Genomic DNA, 22,694 nt, shown 5'->3' with positions numbered 1-22,694 from the left:
TATATATATATATATATAAGTAAAGCTCTGACAATTGGCTTTGTCATTAAGTGATCATAGAAAAGGTGTGCAGTTTGCTGGGATTACCGCTTTTCCACACAGCTCCTGGTAGCTTCCCTGCAGCCTCATCGTCCTCTTGGCCCAGCTACACAGGAAGTCGGGGTCAGGAACCACCACTGCTACCAGACAAGCCTGGAGACAACAGTTACACCTGTCTCAACATGGTAGGCAGCCTGAGATGAGTTTGAGAGGAACCAAAACAGTTTGGCTTCAAGATGGCTGACCTGCAGACTGTCTCCATGCACAAACACCTGCACCACTGCATCACTCCTCGTGTAGATGTTCTCAATCTTCTCAGGAGCGATGTACTCGCCCTGGGCCAGCTTGAAAATGTGCTTCTTCCTGTCGACGATCTTCAGCGTGCCGTTCTGTGAACAGATGTGTGTACTGCGTGACTATTCCCGGCAACACCAAGATTTCTGATAAGGACGCAGTGAGAAGCAGCAGGAACAAAGTTAGATTCACATTAGGGGCAAGTGATTAATCAATAAAGATTTAATTTTTGGAAAATCTGGATTTTTTTCCCCACAACCGATGCACTCCTTGGGTTCTCATAATTCAGTGTGATGTCGGGTTGCTCAAGGCCGTCATCTTGTTTGACAAGTGCATTTTAAAGCTTCTATATATGTGGACTTGGAATTCAGGTCAACTCTACAATGGAACATTAGGGCCAAACTTTATCTAAAATTACAAGAATAAAATCCAAAATGAAGTTGTAATTTAAGAGGAACTAAGTAGTACTTTTGAAATGAAAAACAGCAACAAAAAAACAAAAAAAAAATGGAGAAAACAACACTGACTAAGCTGGTCACGTCAGATCTTGATAAGTCTAGGAACATTCTCATAATTTCAGTACATTCTTCTGGTAAAAATGCATCTATATTCTGCTAATATTGTGACTATATTCTGATAATTTAACAGAAATTGTTGTAGCCTTGCCCTAGTACTCCACTGTACAACTCCCAGAAGGGATTTGTACAAAAAAGCCACTTTCTGAAAATATTTCCTGTCAGTGAGAAAAAAAAAAGCCAATTCAAATTGAATGACATGATCTTGAGATTTTATATTTAAGCCATATCACTATAATTCACATAGAAAAACTGTGAGAATAAATGAAGTTGGATAAACGTACAGGAAGCCACTTCCCAATGTCTCCAGTGTGCAGCCATCCGTCTGCATCTATAGTCTCTGCCGTCTTCTCTGGGTCTTTCAGGTAGCCCTGGAAGACGTTTGGACCCTTCACACACACCTAAAAAACAAAAACACACACCAACATGTAGAAGGGAGAGAGGGCTAAACAAAACCATGCGATTCCATTGGCTGGTGTTGGTGTCCTACCTCTCCTTCCCCGTTTACAGCCAGGTAGTTCATCTCAGTGACATCCACCAGTTTGATGGCGTTGCAAGGCAGAGGCGGTCCGACGTGACCTGCTGAGCAGAGGTCGCTCTCAGTTCACATCTTACTGGCTGATCACATGGCTTCGTGCGGCAAAACGTTACCTGCACTACAGTCGCCAGGAAGGGTCATCGTACATCCGGCGGTGCACTCCGTCTGGCCGTAGCCTTCGTAGAACTGCAGAGCAACCAGACTGGATCAATGTGGATCTGATTTATGAAGCAGCAGAGAGAAAACCTTCAGCAGAGCCGTTACCTGACAGCCGATAGCAACTCTGAGGAAGGAGAGGACTGTAGGGGAGATGGGGGCCGCTCCTGTCACCATGATACGCACGTGGCCTCCGAGGCTGGCCTGTAGGGGGCAGCGTGGGATACTACTGAGAAATCTAAAATAATCAATAATCAGCCAAAAAAGCAACAAGCTCTTGCACCTGATCAGCAAAGTCTGATTGAGAATTATTATTACAATGATGTTTATATCTTAGTGTTTCAGCAGAAACAATGCCTTACATCACAGCTTTGATGGGTTTAATCTACTTTGTAGTAGTGTATTTTTATGAAGCATGGGGATAAAACTTCATAAAAATGCTCACGTGTCGCATAATTTAATTGTATCAGTTTTTGAAACTTTAAATTACGTCATATTACAATGAATTTTAGTTCTGATCCACATTTGGGCCAAATGACTTTCATAAAATATTAATGGAGGGCTCATTATCAAACATAATTATGTTGAAAAAAAAAAGCCAATATATTCCACTCTTTGTGGAATATATTAGTTGCAAAACCATACATCTATAAAACAAACAAACAAAAAAAAGCAATAATTAAATGCAATAATTAAATGTAAGTAATCTTTCCCCAAGAAGTCTAGGTGGCAGATTGCAGAGAATTATTTTACATCATTGCCACTCGGTGAATCCAACTAATCCATGTTTCGGCTGCAGACGGCTCTGTTTTGTTATAGTCAGGTACAACAACCAGAACCGAAACGCGACAAGGAGAAAAATGACCAGCAACTACTGCTGCCACTTACACAATGAAAAATTAAAAACGTGTTGAGAAAATTTTTTGTTTCCTTTGGTTTGAGGAACAATGTGACCAGTAGGACTTCCTGTCCCCAGAAGAGAATTCTGCAGCAGAAAAACAGAAGTGATGGGTGCGTTGGTTCTGTGTACCTGGACCTTCCTGAAGATGAGTCGATCCCAGATGCTGTCTGTCCTCACGATGCCTTTCTCGATCTCTGCCTGCTTCCTCCTGTAGGCCAAGTCCAGCAGCCAGCGCTTCAAAGACGTGTTGGCCTGCCCAAAGATCTGAATACACACGCGCGCACACACATGCACGCACACACACACACACACACACACACACACACACACACACACACACACATATATATAAACAGTCAGTGAAAACAAGGTGGACTTCATCATTCCCAACCCCCTTTCGATCACATGGTAGATCTAAAACCCCTAGAGCTGATACGATTAATCGTGATTAATCGATTATTGAAATCGGTTAATCAATAACTGGAGTTTTCAGACTCTAAAAGTGGCCAATAATTGAACCTAAGCTATATAAAAATCTATACATTTTACGTTTAAGATGAAAGAACCTTCTTTGCACGTACATATCTACTACCCAGAACTCAAGTGGGAGTTTTAACTTCACTTCAGATTCTGTATTAAAAAAATGTCATATTAAGCACCTTTTGCTATCCAGTTATTAATCCAAAAAACAAACAATAGCTTAGTAATTTGTATGTTTTTTTAGCTGCAGATGCTTCCTTTTGCTCCAGATGATCAAACGTACACTAAAGGAATGCTGTTGTTGCATCTTAGGCAATAAAATTCCTGTTACTGATAACAGGAATTTTTTTTTTGCTTATTTGCATTTTTACTGTATTTCTAATAGTGTAAAAATGGCTAAGGTTAAATATCTGCGGAATGTTTCAGTTTTTTATACGATTAATCGTCAGAACAACTGATGGAATAATCAATTACTAAAATAATCGTTAGTTACAGACCTATCATAGAGCTACCAGAAGATGTTATGGTGGCTCACTCACCTTATCATACATCCTGTTGAGAAGTCTGGGTACCACTGGGAACACCGTAGGCCTCAGCGCGATCAGATCATCCGATAACCGGCGGACATCTCCCTGGAAAAAGCCGATTCTGGCTCCATGCACCAGCATGACCCCCTGTTGGACAAAGATGGCACCGAAAACAGTTTTTGCAGCGTGTTCCTGCAGTGGAGATGATGGAGTTACTAAAAGGTGGCAACCTTGGATGTACCTGGACTATTCTTTCAAACATATGAGCCAAGGGAAGGTAGGAAATATGGACGTCGCTGGAATTCAGCGGACAGCACAACTACAGGAGACGACAGCAAGGAAGGTAAAAACATCAGGTGAGTGATTTTATCTCACAGGCAGAAAATACAGCATTAAGTCTCCTAATGTTGTCAAAATATATGACTGTATAGAAGAAGAAGTGGATCAAGGAGGAAAGCTAAACAATCCAACATGCTAACATTAAATAAAATATGAAAGTGGAAGCTGTTTTCTTCTCAAACCACTTGGCGCTTTCTGAGTGACAGATGGAACAGAAATAACACAATAAAAGAAAAGAAAACAAACATGCAGCGCTACATGTTTGTTTTGGGTGTGGTTCCTCTGTGAGTTAGCTGCCTGAAGGCTGCCAAAAAACAAAACATAAATCTGACATAGGATCTGCTGTTTCTCATAGCGATGGCTCCTTTCTGCAGTATTTGTATTCATTTGTTTTGGAACATACCTGTGGTCTTTTGGTTCACATGTTTGATGCTACATCAATTTACATTTGATTTGTTATGCTGTTTCTTTCCCACTCAAAGTGCAAAATCCTGCCAAATATTTTCACTCTAGTTACTAGAGCAAATATCTGTGTACACTTGAAATAAGATCAAACTTATAAGTTACTGTTCAGCAAGATAGAGGAGCTTGATTTAAGTCAATAATTCCTTTATATAACTCAAACTTTTTCATCAATAAGCGAATTAATCTGCCAGTGGAAGAAGATATTTCTTCCATTTTATAAGTTAAAATAATATAACTCTTAAGTTAAAATATCTTGTTCCAGTGCCAGATTATTTCTCTTATAAATACAACTTTTTAAAATCAATTGTAAGGAATTATTGATACAAAACTCCTATTTTGTACTGAAAAGTTACATGTAAGCTAGTTTAGTCTTACTTTAAGTGAACTAAGATACTTGCAGAAAAAAACTAGCGCAAAAATACTTGGTAAGATTTTGTGTTTTTAAAGTAAATTATTTTATGCTTCCCCACATCTCCTTGATAAGAATCAGAGCAAATCTTAGAAGCTGAAAGTTTAATTTAAAGAAGTGAAAAACAAGCGTTTTTATCTGGATTGTGAGTCCAGATAAAAGCTCTCACCTCTGTCAGTTTGATGAAGGAAGAGTAGTTGGACACAATGTTGCCATGTGTTAGCATCGCTCCTTTCGGGCTTCCTGAAAATGAACAGCAGCATGGATGTTTTGGTCATGAATGAAGGTGTTTAGTGTGCAGTTCAGACGGAGTGTGATACCTGTGGTTCCACTGGTGAAGCAGATGACCGCCATGTCATCAGGCTGAGGAGGCTAACGAGGGTCAAACAGAAGAGCTTAAGGTCATGTTTGTTAGCATTGGAAAATTCTGGACAGAGTTGGTATTACTTACAATCGGTTGCTTGTAGTTGGTCTGACCAAGAGCCTGAGGAACAGGAAGGTAAAACAAGACAGTAAAAGAGGGGAGAAAAGGACATTTGATTCCTTTGAACTGAAAATGGTTTAGGGAAAATGAAAATGATGACATAAAGATTGGAAACAACTCAGCAGAGAGAGAAATAAAAGTTTCCCAACAAGTAAAATCCACTACATGATTAAAGAACAGAATTAACATCCACTAATCAGGCATGATGAAAGCGTGGAGGTTAAGAAGTGTCTCCAGACCTCCATCTCCTGCAGGCTCAGGATGTGGATTCCGGCCTGCTGGGCCCTCTCCACCAGGCTGGTGCTGGGGGTCTCCATCAGAACGATGGTCTTCACTGAGTGCTTCATGTTTGCAAGGCAGTCCAGCACCAGGCTGGCTTTGTCCATCACGTCACACACTATGGTAGAGATAGAAGCTGCACAAACACAACCCCGACGTACAGAGGAGGTTTGAGTCAAGGACAGGATAAAACACACTAACTTACAGCAGCATGCGTAACCTTTGAACCTTTTACACATTTCCCAGCATCCAGTTAACAATCGGTTGCAAATAATTTGACTTCAATAATCGATTCATAATGATTAATCTGATTAATCATATCACACCTGATATATCTACGCATGCTTTACAGTTATATTTAACTTGTGTTGGTTTCCATATGACATACATTGAGGTTCATGTTTGTAACTGATTTAAATGTGAAGAAAAAAACCCAGAAAAGATGTGAATAATTTAGCAAAATATTGCAGGGTTTCACCTTTGTCTATGATGTAGGAAATGGCCTCTGTTCCCAGCGTGTCGTAAAGCGGGACGGACACCAGGGAGTAGGTGTAGCAGGCCAGCTCACTGATGGTCCACTAAACACACATAGACATTACGGTGTCAAAACAGAACAGAACATATTTAATGTTAGATTGGAAAAAAGCAACAAAAGAAACAAAGTGAAGGGTAAAGAAAAAGGTTTGTACCTCTGGTCTGTTCTGAGAAAAAATACCAATGTGGGGGTTGGTGGTTTTTGAATGTCCTTTGTGAAGAAACGCAGAACCCAGATTTTCTGCTCGCTTTATTACCTACCAAAACACACACAAACGCACACACACATTGAGACACACACATACACACACACACACGCACACACACACACACAGGGCATCTTAAGGCAGCACAGATAAACTGATACACTAAGTTAGTAGAAACTAACATAAAAGTAACTTTCTGGTAAGAAATAGGTGTTTGTTTTAACTTCCTTAACATTGATTAAAAAGCATAGTTCCAGTGGCAGATTATTTCACTTATAACTTGTACTTTTTCATCACTATTAAGGAATCATTGATTCCTATATCTTACTGAACAGTTACTTCTGAGTTAATTTTGAATTAATTCCAATATAATAATATATGTGCTCTAGAAAGTAGACAAAAAAAGATGTGTTTTTGCAGTGTAACAAGCACCTCTTTGTAAGACATCCACTCATAAGGCTGTTTTGGTTTCCTGAAGCCCAAACAGGGACCGTTATCTGGGAGGAGACAGAAGAGGAGAAGGGTCAAAGTGTGAGGAAGAAAAAAACAACAAGAGACAGGTTGAGGAGGGCTTTATACCTGCAAAACATTCATTTCTACTTCAAAACTGTAAAAATAAAATAATCAAGAGACTGAAGATCTGCTGAACTTAAACCTAAATGAAAACGGTGCTGTGGGTCAGAGGGCATATCCCAGGTTAAAGCTTTAAGCTCGTCATCATTTCACTCACTGGAGACTCTTGCTCCTCTGATGAAGGACTCGTACATAGTTCTGGCGTCTTCATAGACGTGAGTCAGAAAACTGTCTTCTTTCTGAAGCGCTGAGTGATGCACAAAATCACTGCCCTGAAAAACACAACACATGTTATGAAAGCTAATAAAAGAGATTTCAGGTACTGAGGAAGGCTTTTGTCTAGGATGTACTTCAGCTTGTTTTTGAGAGAGATCATGTGGCTACAATGTAGCTCCATCGGTGTGAATGATAGTTTGAAGCACTTTGGAGTCCTTGGACTGTACAAGACCAGACTATTCAGCCTTTGTCCCAGTTTCATCATCCGTCTTCAGTAAATTGTAAGTTGATTTTTCCGGCAATAGAGAGATTAATTTCCTCGGATTGCTCACGTCTTTAGGAAAAATCATTTCTTAAATCATTTCTTTTCCCAGAGGTGGAAACATTTGTCCAGGAATGGATGAGAATGATTGACACATTCCAGTTTATTCAAGGCATCTTGTAAAGAAACCTCGAGGTGACATTTGTTATGAGTTGATGCCATGTAAACAGCTGAACTGAATTATATTTAGTATTAAACTTTATTTTGTAGTAGATAACTTATCTATGTCATTTGAAAAAAACAAACAAAAAAAAAAACGCTTTCTTGGCTTGTTCTTGAGTCTGTCCAACCTTTACTTTTCCATACAAGTGTGTTCAATTTCCCTTTGGACTTGAACTCACCAGAACCTCGACAGACTGCGTGTGCAGGTCCCAGAGTGGTGGGAGGGCTTTGGGACGCGTAGCCAGGTAGTAGGTGGTGGCAGCGGCCACTGCTCCCATGCTGACCAACATGGGGGTGGAGATGTTACTGATGTACTGGCTCACGTTTGCCAGGTCCAAGGACTTCATCTTCTCTAGGAACTCCTGGCTCAGCATGCTGCTGTGGCACTGGAAATACAGAGGTGGGCTTGGGGGCTCAGGAAAGGTCAGAGGTCGCAGATGATGAACAGATGCTGGTCAGGAGGCGACCTAGAATAGAACAGAACAGAAATATTCAGGTGTGACAGCAGCATCGAGGCATGTAGGCTCAAATAATGATAAAGTATTTAAAAAGTACAGAAAACTATACTAAAGACAATATAGACACGTTGCACATTATTGCAATGTGTCTATATTACTTCCAAAATTTTATTCATGCGCAAAACGCTGGAGGGCAAAAAGACGATTCCTTTACAACCCATAACAATTCAGCTAAATTTAGCTAAATGAGACCTCTGTGATGGACTGGCAACCTGTCCAGGGTGACCCCTCCTCTCTCCCATAACGTTTGCTGGAGACAGGCACCAGCACCACTCCCAACCCCAATCGGGAAAAGGGTGTTAGAAAATAAATGAATGAATGAATGAATGAATGAATGGATGGATGGATGGATGGATGGATGGATGGATGGATGGATGAAACCTGGAGATGTAGGTATTATTCACTTAGTTCAGTGCACCACAGCAAAGGGAAAACCATTGAAGAACAAGTCAAAACCATTAATGTTCTTTTTTATTTTCCTCGATCTCTGTGTCGGCTACGCTACGCGCAGACTTGTTGCCATAACAACTGATAACAATGCCACTAATGTAACACCAAAAAACACTTAAACAGTTTTCACACAAAGAACAGAACATTCAGTCCGTTAAAGTATCATGTTTTCAGGCTTCATTTTAATTTTGTGGTTATTAATAAGTGATCATCTGAAACACTTCCAGGATTTCCTCCAGAAAATGTTCCAAACCCGGTGGTAGGCCACTGGTTGACTGCCATTTTCCTTTTAGTTAAAAAATATTTCAAGTTGACAGGAAATTTTTAAATATCACTTGATAATTGTGTGTTATTGGAAGATTAATACCTGCACATCAAATATAAAGTCTTAAAAAAGGGGCAAACATTAAAACAAACTAAAATAAATAAATAAATGCTTAGCCTGGTGTGGACATAAGAAAAGCCTGTTGGCCAGCCAGGCGTATAAGCCACTGGGATAAACCCTGTACTTTCCTATCCTGCTATTTTTTTTCTTCTTAATTAAAACTTTTTCCTGACTTTGTTATCTAGAAAGGAGTCAGGATAAAACTGTTTGTTTTTCTAAAGGGTTTCTTTGGCTCCAGTGGCCTTTATTTGAAAGAGCTCAGACAGAAAAGTAGGTAATAAGTGAGAGGGAAGACATGCGGCAAAGATCAGCAGGCCGGGATTTGAACCTGCAACGGCTGGGTTGAGGACTAAAGTTTCCTAAAGTGGGTTGTATTTAACCCCTGTGCCACCTCGGCATGCCAGGATAAAACTGTTTGGGTAACATTTGGTCTTTACATCCGGAACCTTAAAACTGACTCTTCAGTGTCATCCCTGTTTATTTCCTGTGAAAAGAACACTGCTGTAACAGCACTGCTGTCTCTTCCTGCACCCACATTCACACTGTTTGAACGTTAGCTTTGCATCAATGATTGTCCCAAGGTATTTATAAGACTGCACCTGTTCAATGGTTTACCCATTAATTATGGTGGACTCTGGAGTTGGGATTACTCTTCTGACATAAGCAGCCGTGCGCTTTGTTTTTGAGGTGTTGATTTGCAGATGTTAGTCTTCCCACCACCTCAGAGTCAATGACTGAGCTGTCTTGCTTTTACACAGGCAGTCATATGTGATAAACTGACAAAGTGCATCTAGTTAGCAGCTCCTGCCTTTTATTTACTCTGTAAATACTTGGAAGAAGGCTGTATGTATCAACATGAATTTTTTTCAGTCTGGAAGACCAGGTAGTATTCAGCACAGATGAGTTAGTAATCAGTAAAATTTAAATCAAAGAGCTCTATTGTCATCTTATAACACATCAAGAACAGAATGTCAGGCTGAGCCTGTGGAGGTGGAATTAACCCATCTATTGTGGTGCGTAGGGAACAGACTCTCAGATTAACGACACATTTAAAAAGAGAACAGGGTGGAGCCTAATTGTTTCACTACAGGTGAGAAAGTGAGGGGAAAAAATTACTCTTGCTTAAACTGGGCTCAAGTTCATGGCATTGGGCCAAGAAATGAACACAAAACACATCAGATGCAATTATCTAAGCCTATTAAAGTCATTATATTTTTTTTTAAAAAATCACTCTATGCTTAAGTTGACTGAATAAAACAAACTGAAGTATCTTAGCAGACAGAAAGCTGTAGAAACAGGCAGGTATCAGTCATTCTAGGAATACATGTAGAATTTAACAAAATCTTTTTTTTACAGCTGCTGCTCTCTCACACATGGGGGAAAAGTTGCATCTTCTCCTGATGAATTATAATTGCTGATTGAAAGGCTAGAAAAAAAACATATTTGGAACATAAATCTTGTATGCTGGGCAACATGGCTGAACCATTTCATATCGGTCAATATTTATAATTATTTATTAGTTTTAAATATGTAAAATACTGATAACTGATGAGATGACCTTTCCTGTTTTCTCCACATGTTCCTCTCAAGCCATTGTTTTCGTTTTTTATTCTTACTCCACACAGTTTTTTATTTTTTGGAAGTTATGAGGCTCAGTGGCAAAACTTGAAGCTGCTGCTGCACAAGTTGCTCAACAGGTTGTTGCTAGGTAACCAAAGAGTGAGTGGGTTAGTTGATGCCGCTCACCTTGCTTAACTAGTGGTGAGAGGTTGAGAGGCTATAACACTTCCTCTGCCTACATCCCCCAGAATGCTGTGCAGTTCAGAGTTCAGTGGAAATGTTGAAGACCACGAATTAGTGGCGGTCACACATTTGGAGGAACCTTCGTCGCATCGCCATCAAAGGAATTTGAACGCACCGAAAGACTACAGATTGTAAATATGCTACAACATTCTGATAGGTACACCTGTAAAGTTTAATAACTCATTCATTTAATAAGCATTTTTGGACAACAACTGAGTCCATGTGGCTTTTGGAGTCAAAGGAGCTGTTTAGTGAAGATGGTGGTAAAAACTGAGTCGTATTGTTGTTGAGGAAACAATGGAGAGCTCATTTTAAAGATGAATGACAAAAAGAAAACCTGAATGTGCAGAATTTCAGAACAGTGCCGTGGCTTGAGGACAACATTCCCCTTTATGCTCTTTACTCTGTAATCAACCAAGGAGGAACTGTGTATTCGGTTTCATTGTTTCTCCTTCAGCAAGAACACACAAAGTTCTGAGGCATGTTGTTACTGAACATGACGGAGGCTTAGAAACGGCCAAACAAACCCAGACTGGACTACTCACTCTATACAGAAATATGGATAATATAACAGGAGAAACTCAACTTTGTTTTAAGCATTAAAATATAGAGACTGGTCAGTAGACTTTAAGTAAAATAACTAAACCGATTTCACAGATTACTAAAACTGGAAAGTGATACATAAAATGGAAAAACAAGTACAAAAGGAAAAGAAGACCAAACAGGAATCTTTATCTACTTACCAAAAGTAAAACTCTATCGTTCTATCCAGTGTTTGCCACTAACCTGGAACAGAAAGCAGCAGATGTTTAATCTCTGGTGATCATCCACGGACAGCGACCCCGGCAACACTGCTGCTGCTGCTGCCACGAGGAGGAAGTGACACTAAAAATCCACAGAGACCTGTTAATACACAGTTAGCCAGAGCTAGCCCTCCAATCACACATCACACAGGCATCAGGAAGCCCTCTGATAGGCCCACGGCTCCAAGACAGTCGGCCTGATTGTTTACATTTGGCCTTTGAGATGGTCAATGAGCAAGATAGGGAAAGAGACTAGAGAGAAGCAACTTCTACTACTTTATTACTTTTATAGAAGCTCATAAAACATTTGTTTAGGGCTTACAGGTCCATTCAATTAAAACACCACTGGAGTGAACGAAAGTTTCCCACAGAGTGTGTCGAAAAGTGGGAAGAAGGAGCAGCTCAGTGGTCTCACCTCTGCCTCAGTGACCTATGACCCCATAGCGTGGTCAGCTGAGATGATTGCATGGGCCGAGATAAAAGCTGATCAAAGTGAAACAGCTGCGGAGGACATTAAAACTTGTTGCATAACAAACTCCATTCATTCGTCTAATTTGTAAAATTTGAAGCTGTTCCTTCGGTCAGAAAAAGAAAAACTGCAAATCATCTCAACCGATGATAAATCTGATTATTTAAATATTAAAAATAAATACTGATTTACAGAAACGGAGCCAATTTTTGTTTAGGTCAAATGTAAATGTAGAATAATAAAATAAAGAAGACTCCAGTTCAGGTCTGGAACATTATGTACAAACAATCATTGGTAATATTTTATGGATTTTCATTAAACAGTCAGCTGATGGGAATGAGAGTAAGAGATAAAAATTGAAGAAATCATTTCACCGCCTTGTGCAAGGCTGGATTATCAAGTAGGTGAAAGGTGAAGTGGAGCAGACCCCTTAGGGCCCCGCTGGGTTGCTAGATATCCTATTCCTTTATTTTCTTAAGCACAAGCAGAAACGCCTTAAATATCCTCATAATACTTATGATTCTTTTCAGAAATGATGCCTGGTAAAAACTGCACTTCACCCTGAACACAAAGGGCCCATAGTTGAACATGGTGGTGGCAGCATCATGCTTTGGGGAAGATCCTTTGAAGCAGAGATAGAGAAGCTGTTGTGAGATGATGAAAAGATGTTAAATTTCAAAATTGTCTTTAAATGATCACAAAAACAACACAACAGTTTTTGTGCCGTATTATTTTTGGTGTATTCCAGCTTGATAGTACTTTCTGCTAATGTGACTGACGCACACTTTCCATATTCCACTTTCTGCCCCTGGAACAGATCATATTTTAGTAAACTAACTAAACTAATTGTAATACAAATTGCAAGTCGGTTTGTTTGGTTGAAATATTTCAAATTATTTATAGTTAGTTATAATAATCATTACTTTTTTTAAAATTTTATTTACTACTTAGATTTTTTTCACATTCATTTTCATGCTTTTTATTTGTTTCCACTTTTTCCCCCAGCAGTTTTTGAATGACACCAAAAAAACCTGATTGATTTTGTTTTTATTTCATTTTACATATTTGGTCAGGTATTGTAAAGGAAGAATTAACAAATTAAGACCTATTTAAATTTCTGGTAAAAAGCCGCATTAAAGGCTCTATCAAAAACAAAAACAAGGGTCAAAACCTAATCACCTACCGTGACTTCTCAGGAATTGGCCGTTCTGACAGGAAGGGAAAACGTAAAAAAAAGAAGAAAAAAAGCAGAAATATTTCTTTGAGCTTTATTGCCACAGTGGGCTTATTTTACTAGTCCAGCATGTTAAAATGTGCTTTCAGTTTGCTACCCGACCTCTTGTGAATTCTTTGTTATGCCTGCTCCACCCATTCTTATCAATAGCGTCCTGCCTTACGTTTCCTGATGATAGAGACATGCTAACTTTCACCTGAGGGCGCACAGCAGTGGTTCCATCAAGTATACAGCTGTCAATTCACCTACACGAGGACCCAACCACTCTCACGCGTACAAAACAAGCACGACCGAAATAAAAAAAAAAAAAAAAAACACAGAAAAAAGGCTAACAACAACAAATAATGACTGAAAACTATGTTAAGAAAAACTAAGATTTTTTTCTTCGAAAAGCTACTTAACCAGAGAATGGACGCAGCGAAACTGTTATTTTTGCTCCTCTTTATGCACTCATGACTTAAATAAAACACAAATTACAGACCAGACTTCACGCGGAACAATAAAAACAAAAAGACACTCGGGCCATACATGTAAACAATACTTAATAAAAACAGCTGTTTTAAAGCCGAGACGTGCTTGAAACACCTTTGAAACTTAAAACTGTTGAACCTGAAACGTAATTAAATATTTTGCCAACTTAATTTCTGAGTGCTCCTTCAGATGGATAAAACTTCTAGTACGCTTTGTTTGAGCTACGTAGTATCAAGGTTAGCAGTACCACAGTGATAATTCAGCAACATAAGTCAGACATTTCTTACCTGTTATTCAATGAAGTTCGCCGCTTCACGCTCTCCACCACGCGCACCTGAAGTTGGAGCTGCTTCGTTCGTGAACGCATCTTCCGGGTTTGCCCTTCAAAATAAAGGATACAATACTGACTTGAAGCTAAAACTGAAGAACGAACGAGTTACAATGCACAATTTCAGCTCAAAACATAAAAGAATGAATTAAACAGCATTTTTGCCTCGCATGATTTCATTTTTTTAGAATGTAACCTTTGTTGCCTCAACTATGTAATTCATTCAAGTTTATTTTGAAAATCGCAGTCGCTTAATCCTGTGGCGTTACAGACGGAGATAACTTCCACCGACGGCTTTCATATTTCAAAGTTACTAACAGTCACAGCCATCCTCTGCTATGACTTGTTAAACATAGATTAACATGTCATGGTTAACTGTTTTTCCTGTTTTCCAGCATGTTCATATTTACTGAAGGTAAGACCTACCCTCCCTAAAGCAGCTTCCACTTGTATGTGCAGTGCCACGAATGACATCACACGAGGCACATAGGAACATCATATCTTTCAAGTACTAATATTTTTTCCCTTGTTTTATTTGCATGCTTTGTGAAATAAATTTTCCAGTGGGGGTTTGTTTTATGTTTTACAGCTGCAGCAAAACTATTTTATTTCTGGGAAATGTAACACACTAAAACCCCATCCATCTTACTGCCAAACCGTATGCAGCTATTTACTGCTACAATCCATCTTCAATGGGAATTACAGTTACAGTGAGAGTACTACAAAGTCCTAGGCTGTCCCTGGGATAGCATATTGCCCAGAAGCTCGTTAAAGCTAATATTTAACCAGGAGTGTCCTAGCCTGTGTGCAAACACCTGCACACTGTCAGATCTTGTGCAATGTGAACCAATTGTAGCACCTTCAATGTGAAGTTTGGAGCTTATAAATATCACCAGGTCATTAACTATTTTTGGCTGAAGATGCAGTGAGATTTGGTAGGATTTCTTAGCTGCTGGACATCAAAGGTGTTGTAACCTAATATTACACAGTAGTGGTATAAACTGTAGGTTATACAATGGTTGAGGTGTGAATTAGCATGTGCCTAAATTCTGTAAATCTCTAAAACTCCACTGGATCTGAGATATTCTGGTAGTTCCTTCTTGTACGTGACTTTAATGTTGAACCATTGATCCCAGAAAAAAAAGATGTGTGTTCTTTCTAAATCATGTTTTTTCTCCTTTTATCCTATTCACTATTCTTATTTATGTTACTCGAAAACTACAGTCGTTTTCCAAAGCGCCTCAGGGCTGGATTCTTGGCCACAGACCATTTGTAATATAAATGGTTCCCTCCGCTCTACTTTTCAAAAGTGTCACTTCTCCTTGCATCGCTGCACAGATGATGTACAAATTACAATTAATAGGATTAAATCACTTTATACTGAGCTACTGTCATCTTATCTTGATTAAATGTTCCAATTGCACTGAGCTTCATTTATTTAGATGAGAAAACAAAGCAATTCCAGGTCCCAATGCTACTTGGAAAATTGCAACTTTGGATTAAGTTACTACTTGAACCTTATGAATAACTTTAGCAAAAATCTGGTTGTAATTTTTGCCTGTATATAGTTCTGTGGTTAAGTTTTTTGTTTTTATTTTTTAAAAGGTTTTTTTGAAGGAGGAAACTGTTCATTTTTTGATGATGTTGAATCTGTTAAATCTGGCCATTTAGCCTGAAGCTAAGTTAGATGGGTGGACAATTTAGCTGAGCCTATGCTAAAACTTTAGATGTCTTTGGTTTATATTGAAAACCATTAAGTCCATGCAAACAATTCACATTCGACTGGTTGTGGTGGTGGCTAACCAGCGGTTGCGTTTTGGATGTCCGTTATTCAAATACAAGAATTAAATGTACAGGAACCAAACAAAAAAGAACCTAGTTGATTTAGAAAAAATAAACCAGACAAGCACACACGACTAAATCTTCTACATATTTTATTTCTTTGTGTCATCAACATTATTTAGGATTGTAGTTGAAATGTCAGTAATAAATAACTGTTTATTAAAAACAAAATAAAACATTTCATGTTAGTTCTCAAAGACCTGAAAATGACAATATTAGTATGATGAACAGCTTTCACAACATAAAAATAAAATATCTGAAGCCAGCTTCAAATATCTGTCAGGAGATCTGAAACTGAAGTATAAACTATGACCATAATTGCATAAAATCTCTTAATTCTTCTTTGTCCTTTTTTCATGCATTTCAGCAAAGTTTCAAAAGCAGAGTTTGTAGAGCAGTGAAATACCTGCAGGACGGGGTCAGCTGGAGCAGAAGGGGCAGTGGATTCCTCCGGTCAGGTCGCTGATGACCCCCTCTCTCACCAGTCTGTGCAGGAACTGAGTCTCTTTGTCCACGTTGTGCATCTTCTCCTGCTGCATGAGCCTCATGGGCAGGTTGTCGTAGTAATGCAGTGGCGCCCCCTGCTGGGACAGGTTGTAGCCAAATCCCGCCAAGCTGACCTCGTCACACAGCAGGCTGGCTAAGCTCAGTGCAGTCATGCCCAGCGTCGGTACATTCTGCAAGGAAATTAAGATTCTTCATATTTTATCCCCCCCTGTGCTTTGACTTTTAAGTACAATCTAATTAAAAATGTAAAACATGATCTACAGAACTGATCTCAACTCTAGTGAATTATCTTTATAGGTTTATCACTAGTCGCTCTAACGCTGATGTGCATAAGCCACAACTCCTTTGTAGTGAAAAACTAAAGGGCTGTTTCAGGTTCAACTTAAAATACTTGATGTTCTGCAGCAGGAGGACATGGAGCTGAGCACAGGACTTCCTCCACAATTTATAATTTATCACTTTTAAATGGCCTTTTGGGGAATTATACAGAAGCATAATATTAGGATTGAAATGATTAATCGTGATTAATCAACGACTGTAAAAAATTCTCAACTAATTTTGTAATCGATTAATCGTTAAACTATTCAAATAAAAACATTGCATTCAAGATTTTAAAAAACTGCTACAAATCATCAAACGTACACAAGAGGAATGCTACGCAATTGCAGTTTAGGCAACAAAATATTTTCTTAATTCATGTATTTAATAATGTATAGAAATGCTAATCTGGCTAAATGAAAAATCTACAAAAAAATTGTCTTTTTGTCCAATTAATCTGTTGTCAGAATAATCAATTACTAAAAAAATTGTTAGTTGCAGTCCAAACATTACATCTGGAGATAAAGTTAAATGAAAACTACATTTCATATTGTGTTTGTGTCTCTCAGCATGTCAGTAATTTGTTGAGATACTGTAACTTTAAAATCAAGAGAAATTTGGCTTTTAGCAGCACCTTTGACTCATTCTTGATGTCATTTCTTTGGATGAGCTCACTTTGTTCCCTCCTGTCTGCTAGAAATGGCCAGGAAACACCATTTGATGAATGACATCACTTCTGTACAAACTGATTTAAATGCCGCAGTTCACAAAACATAACACAAGGGGGCGATACATCTTCATATATAAAGAAACATGAGGACACATTAAATGTGTCGCTTTGTCTGCAGAGACAAAATATTAAGACGGATGATGCCTTTTGATTTAATCTTTGCAGTTTTAGATCGGTACATCTACAGACTCCTCTTAAAACAAAACTGCACTCCAACTTTCTCTTTGAACATCAGATTGAAGAGCTTCACCCACCTACAGCTGGTAATCCTGAGTGGATCAGATATTACTACTGTTTTGATCACTTTAAGCTTTTTTCCAGAATGTTTTAGAGCTATTTAAAAAAAACAAATGAGACAACAGTGAACAGTTGTCTCACTGTTGTCCCATTTTTTGTCCACCCTGATTCCTCAGGTAATGGTTTGAACTAAGCTGTACCTGGTCCCAGCCCCACAGGCGCCACCTGGGTTTAGGGTATTTCAGGAAGTCCAAGGCAGTCTGCCTAATGACGTCGGGATTCAGAAGTCGGAACCTTGAGGGATCTAGAGGAATTTCCCGTGGAACTCTCTGCCAGAAGAAGAACCAGTCCCAAAACGACTGCAACACAAAGCAGCACTTTGATTGCTAAAGAGGAAACGCTGTCCTCGTCAAGCATCGGTAAAGTATCACGACTGGATCGGCTCTAAGTAACCAAACAAAATACTAGACAACACTGATGCATTATGGGTAAGCACTATCTACAATCTACTATTTAGATCTACGTTAGATGTGTCAGAACTAGAGATGTGCTGATCAGGTTTTTTCCTGCCGATTCCGATCACCCATGAGGGCCGATCACTGATACTGATCACATAATTATTTTTTTTAAATCATAAGCACTACCGGTTACATTATGTGGAAAAAGGAACCATGAATTCACCTTAATTTAGACAAAAACTTGTTTAATAACTTTTTCCAAGAAAAAAACAAAACAAAACAGGCATTGTGCAATTCGTACTGCTATCTGTAATACTATCTTTAACAGACTGAAAATATATGAAGGCTCTGAAGAGGCTAAATAATGCAAAAAGTCAAAATAAATCCTCTCAACATTGCCAAAAAATTCAAGTATAAAACTTAACATTAACATAAAACAGGTTCCATTACAATAAACAATCCTGAGTTACTGAATGAAAACTTCTTGATAGCATGGCGGCTAGCTGATTACTGCTAGTTCTGATTGGCTGTTTCTGACTGAGCGGAGTAATTATGCAGAACAGGGAGGAGGCAGAGGAGATCGATTCTTTTTTCAGAGATTATCTGTCTCATGTTAGGACAGCGAAAGTTTTAATACGCATGTAAAATTTATGTTTTTTAAGTTAGATGCTGCAGCTTTAAGCAGAGGTTTGGTGTGAGAGTCACTACCAGGTGGAGCAGAAGCGGCGCTCCGTCTGTCAAATATTACTATCTGTAGCGTAGCAGCGGTTCAACAGTAAGAGCAGAACCAGCGTCTTACATCGCAGCTCGAAGACTTAAATAGTTTTGCGGGTTATTTGTTTAGCTTTCTGACCTTCATGCTAATCCGGGTGAATCCGGTAGCTGTGCGCTGCTTTACCTATCTGATCGCTCCATATGTATTTTCTTACTGCAGTGAGCCTCGATATAGCCAAACTCCGTCAAGTATGTCATTGTTTTTATGCCATATTAGATTTGTCGTGTTGATGCATTTTGACGCGTTTCACCCCACGTGCTTCAATTTTCCGCCGCAACACACAAACTTCCCCATTCACTCAGTGTGTAATAGTTCCACACGACATTGCTTAGGATTTGTTGCTACACGTTTGCACAATGTGAAGGAAAGAGGAGACCAGCTGCACAGGCAGGCTGGGAAATGAGATGCAGGTGATCAGTTTGTGTGATCGGCAACAAGAGACCATGATCGGCGATCACCAATCATACACTTTCTCACGGAAATTGGCCGATTATGATCGGTGGCCGATCAATCGGCACACCTCTAGTCAGAACTTATATGACTGGGAAAACAAAAAGGAAAAAGAAAAAAATCAATGCCTATGTCTAGTTATTTATCTAACCAAACCAAATGTTTGTCGGTCAGATTTACATACAGCAGATGAATATGAAAAAATAGAAATTTTATCTTGCTGGCTCACAACAGACAAAGCAGGAAAACAATGACGGTGAAGCCAACGCTCCAGCCACTCACCACGCCAAGCTTCCTGATCATGGCTGAGATCCAGCTGAGGTCAACGCTTTTGTAGATCACGGCCACGAACACAGAATGAGGGTCTGTGTCTGCCCAGTGGAGGGGCGTGCCCTCAGGATAACTCATTCTGATGCTGGTTCGATTCCCCACGTCGCCCGTGTGCTTTCCCAGAGGGCCGCTGTTCAACCTGAAAGACACAGAGACAGGAGAAGAAAATCAAAATATTGCTTAAAACAGGAGCAAGACTGGAGTTTGTTACCATTAGAGGCGCAACTAATGATTATTTGATTGGTCAATTATTCTGACGATTAATCAGACGAAAAAATTTGCTAATTTTTTATTTAACCACTGAAGCTTTATTTATACAATATTTATAACACATTAAAAGATACAGCTAAACTATTTAATTTCCTTTTGAAATGATAAATATTTTATTGCCTAAAATGCAATACTGTAGTATTCCATTAGGGTACACTTGATCATTTGATACTTCTAACATCAATGTCAAAAGGTATGCTTTTCAACTTAACATCATCACAATGCAGCAAAAGTAGCTTAAACTTTTTTTTTTTACAACTTTTATTTAAAGTTTTTTTCCAAGTCTTAAATGCAAAATGTTTTTGATTTAATTACTGCTCTGTGTTTTTTCAGCAAATGGCATTTTTTAAATCTGTATTCTCTAGATAATGAATGGATTACTAAACAGTTATTTGCAATAATCGATTAATCACAATTAATTGTTTCAGCCCTAGCTGTTAAGAGAGACAAAAACCAGGAGGTCTCAGTCTGAGTGCAGTTTCGGTCACTCTGCATGTTGTCAAGTCTCCTGCAGAACTACCAGAAGCGAAAGCGAAGCCTGACCGGATTATGGTGTGGAAACGGTCGATGTGTTGACCGAGCTCCAGGCCCTTCAGGACGCCCCCGTTCCCCACCACCACACAGCGGCGACACTTCTCAGAAGCCTCCTCTGGTCCCACGTCAGGGTTGGCCGCTGGCAGCTGGAAGCACAGAGAGCTGATCAGGTCTGATGTTCTGAGAGACTTTGTTGCTTTAACCAGAATCCACTGAGGCTGCAGACAGCAAAACCCAAGATGACCCAATCAACCAACAGCAGAGACGCTCATGTTGGTTGTTTGGTTTCTTGTGAGTTTTTGCTGTTTAATGTGCCTGTCCTCCTCAGTGGTTAACATTTTCACGAGAGATATGCCAATCTGATATTAATATCTGTATTTGCATTGATATTGAAAAAATAAAAACAAACTCTAAACTAGGTATTGGTGACCTGACTGATCAATAAGAGCAGATCTATTCAGTCTAATTCTATCCTGTCTTGTTTTATTTATTTTAGCATTATATCTAGAATCCCTGATTGTATTTTCTGAACCATTTCTAAAAAGGTTTGTTGCAGTTCATTTGTTACATGTTTGACCTATTTTTTATTTTCTTTAATCGTTTCAGTTTCTTTATCATTTATTTTTACATTGGCTGTTCTACTCCTAATTGAACTGACTGAACAAATTAAAGTTGTCTTGTTTTTACAAGTTGACCAAGCTTCTAAAGCCATTGGTGTATGTAAGTGAGCTGCACTTGTGCAGATTTAGCAAGTAAATGTATAATTTAGTACATTTATGTCTGCGTTTCTTTAAAAAAGGAAATGTTTTCAGTCAATTCAACATGGGTTTTCTGTATCAGCTGATGCTAATGCTCAGATATCTGTAGCTTCCTTTTTTAGGAAGTGCACTTTGTGAACAGAGATTAAATCTTACTACACAACTTCACATATTGCACTAACAACTGAAACCATGCAAGTTGGAGTGTGGCTCTTCTGAGTTAACAGTAAAACCTGTCTTGGTGGTATTTGTATTCACCAGTGTCAGCAGGTTCTCGACTTTGCCTTTAAGCCCTTTGAAGCCAAACGGCGGCGGGTAAAGGAGGAGCCGGTCAGGGAGCGGCTGGTCCTTCCACAGGAAGGGCTGGACGGCGCCGCTGGCAGACGGGAACAAAGCGAGCAGCTTCTCTCTGCTGCGTCTGGGGTGACACCTGCCCTCCAAGACTCGGTGCACGTTCTCATGCACCAGCTGCAGGGCGAGACAAAGACAGGCAAACAAATAGTCCATCATTACAACCTGTGCTGTGCACGCATCTGCTTTGTTGTTACATAACCCACAGAATATTGCAGCATAAGTCACCTCCAGGGAGGCGTCATGTGTCAGAAGGATAAACAATATGCTTCTTGTGCTTTGCAGTCCTGTAACATCACGCTTTGCATTTGTTTGTTTTATTACAACTCAAACCGTAACAAACCGGAACGTTTATCTGACTTTGATTTATTTTGTGTTTGTTGTGCTTTCCACACCTTTAAATTTCACATACCAGTAAAACGTGAGGTCACGAGCTCAAGCTAATGGTTTTCCATTGGAATGTAGAAACGTGAAGGAGTGGTGAGTGAAGTTTAAAAGGAGCTGAACTGGTTTTGGCTCTGTGTGTATTTTATGACATTTCAAATGAAGATGCAGTTCTGTTGACCTTTTAACGTCTCTCTTCATGTAAACACCTCCATTGTTTCAGCAGATTACAGAACAATTAATAGATGTACAGACAAGTGTCATTTAGTCAAGAGTTAACCGTCACCCAACACCAGCTACAAACAATAACTTCCACTTCACCTTCAAACAGAAATCAAATAAAAAACCAAATAGTTAAAGGGGTGCAGGGTAGGGGTGTAGTGATACAATAATTTCACAATACGATACGATATTCTGGTCACGATACGATATGTATCACAATATTTGTTGAGCAATACAATTCGCTACGATTCAGTGCATTTTTACGATTTTCTAAAAGATTTTAGAAGGACAGAGTGATTTTAGTGACATTTTGTGTTCCATAGACTTGAATTTAGTTAACTGAAAACTGATTAAAAGCACAAACACAATACCTGACTCTGATTGGATAGTCCAACAGTCTGCAGCTGGACAAAATGAATCAAAGACGCAGTGAGAGAATTAGTTTCTGTCATTTAATTAATGTGGAATTGACATAAAATTCAAAAGTTTAAACGGTAATCCAGGAGCAGAGTGGGGAGATTATCAGCCTCTGTAGACTCTCAATATGCAAATGATTGCACTTATGTTT

General features: G+C 39.1%; 2 protein-coding genes across 8 annotated transcripts in view; both read right to left on the bottom strand.

Moving 5' to 3' along the window:
* The window catches only part of LOC103151705 (long-chain-fatty-acid--CoA ligase 1-like), a 15,978-nt gene extending 1,966 nt beyond the window's left edge, over positions 1–14,012 (bottom strand). The window contains exons 1-21 of one of the 6 annotated variants that reach the window (XM_016681696.1): positions 13,920–14,012; positions 13,111–13,135; positions 11,442–11,540; positions 7,679–7,966; positions 6,957–7,071; positions 6,659–6,723; positions 6,176–6,277; positions 5,965–6,064; positions 5,447–5,622; positions 5,175–5,207; positions 5,044–5,095; positions 4,893–4,966; positions 3,752–3,829; positions 3,523–3,657; positions 2,633–2,767; positions 1,711–1,806; positions 1,560–1,632; positions 1,399–1,487; positions 1,193–1,309; positions 285–428; positions 88–192 (exon numbers count right to left, since the gene is read on the bottom strand). In XM_016681696.1, coding sequence (XP_016537182.1) covers positions 88–192; positions 285–428; positions 1,193–1,309; positions 1,399–1,487; positions 1,560–1,632; positions 1,711–1,806; positions 2,633–2,767; positions 3,523–3,657; positions 3,752–3,829; positions 4,893–4,966; positions 5,044–5,095; positions 5,175–5,207; positions 5,447–5,622; positions 5,965–6,064; positions 6,176–6,277; positions 6,659–6,723; positions 6,957–7,071; positions 7,679–7,873 — 1,884 coding nt within the window. In that variant the 5' untranslated portion in view covers positions 7,874–7,966; positions 11,442–11,540; positions 13,111–13,135; positions 13,920–14,012. Of the gene's footprint in view, positions 1–87; positions 193–284; positions 429–1,192; positions 1,310–1,398; positions 1,488–1,559; positions 1,633–1,710; positions 1,807–2,632; positions 2,768–3,522; positions 3,658–3,751; positions 3,830–4,892; positions 4,967–5,043; positions 5,096–5,174; positions 5,208–5,446; positions 5,623–5,964; positions 6,065–6,175; positions 6,278–6,658; positions 6,724–6,956; positions 7,072–7,678; positions 7,967–11,398; positions 12,814–13,110; positions 13,136–13,919 lie in introns of those variants that run through there. The other 5 variants (XM_007571887.2, XM_007571889.2, XM_007571886.2 and 2 more) reach the window with 5 other exon arrangements.
* Positions 14,013–15,877: 1,865 nt separating this feature from the next.
* The window catches only part of st3gal5 (ST3 beta-galactoside alpha-2,3-sialyltransferase 5), a 24,925-nt gene continuing 18,108 nt past the window's right edge, over positions 15,878–22,694 (bottom strand). For both annotated transcript variants that reach the window (XM_016681700.1, XM_016681701.1), the window contains exons 4-8: positions 21,428–21,637; positions 20,421–20,557; positions 19,560–19,746; positions 17,795–17,953; positions 15,878–16,479 (exon numbers count right to left, since the gene is read on the bottom strand). In XM_016681700.1, the coding sequence (XP_016537186.1) occupies positions 16,222–16,479; positions 17,795–17,953; positions 19,560–19,746; positions 20,421–20,557; positions 21,428–21,637 (951 nt within the window). In that variant the 3' untranslated portion in view covers positions 15,878–16,221. The remainder of the gene's footprint in view (positions 16,480–17,794; positions 17,954–19,559; positions 19,747–20,420; positions 20,558–21,427; positions 21,638–22,694) is intronic.

The sequence above is a fragment of the Poecilia formosa genome, unplaced genomic scaffold, assembly GCF_000485575.1.
Source record: "Poecilia formosa unplaced genomic scaffold, Poecilia_formosa-5.1.2 Scaffold289, whole genome shotgun sequence".
NCBI lineage: Eukaryota > Metazoa > Chordata > Actinopteri > Cyprinodontiformes > Poeciliidae > Poecilia > Poecilia formosa.
This window is presented reverse-complemented; position numbering and strand designations above follow the sequence as displayed.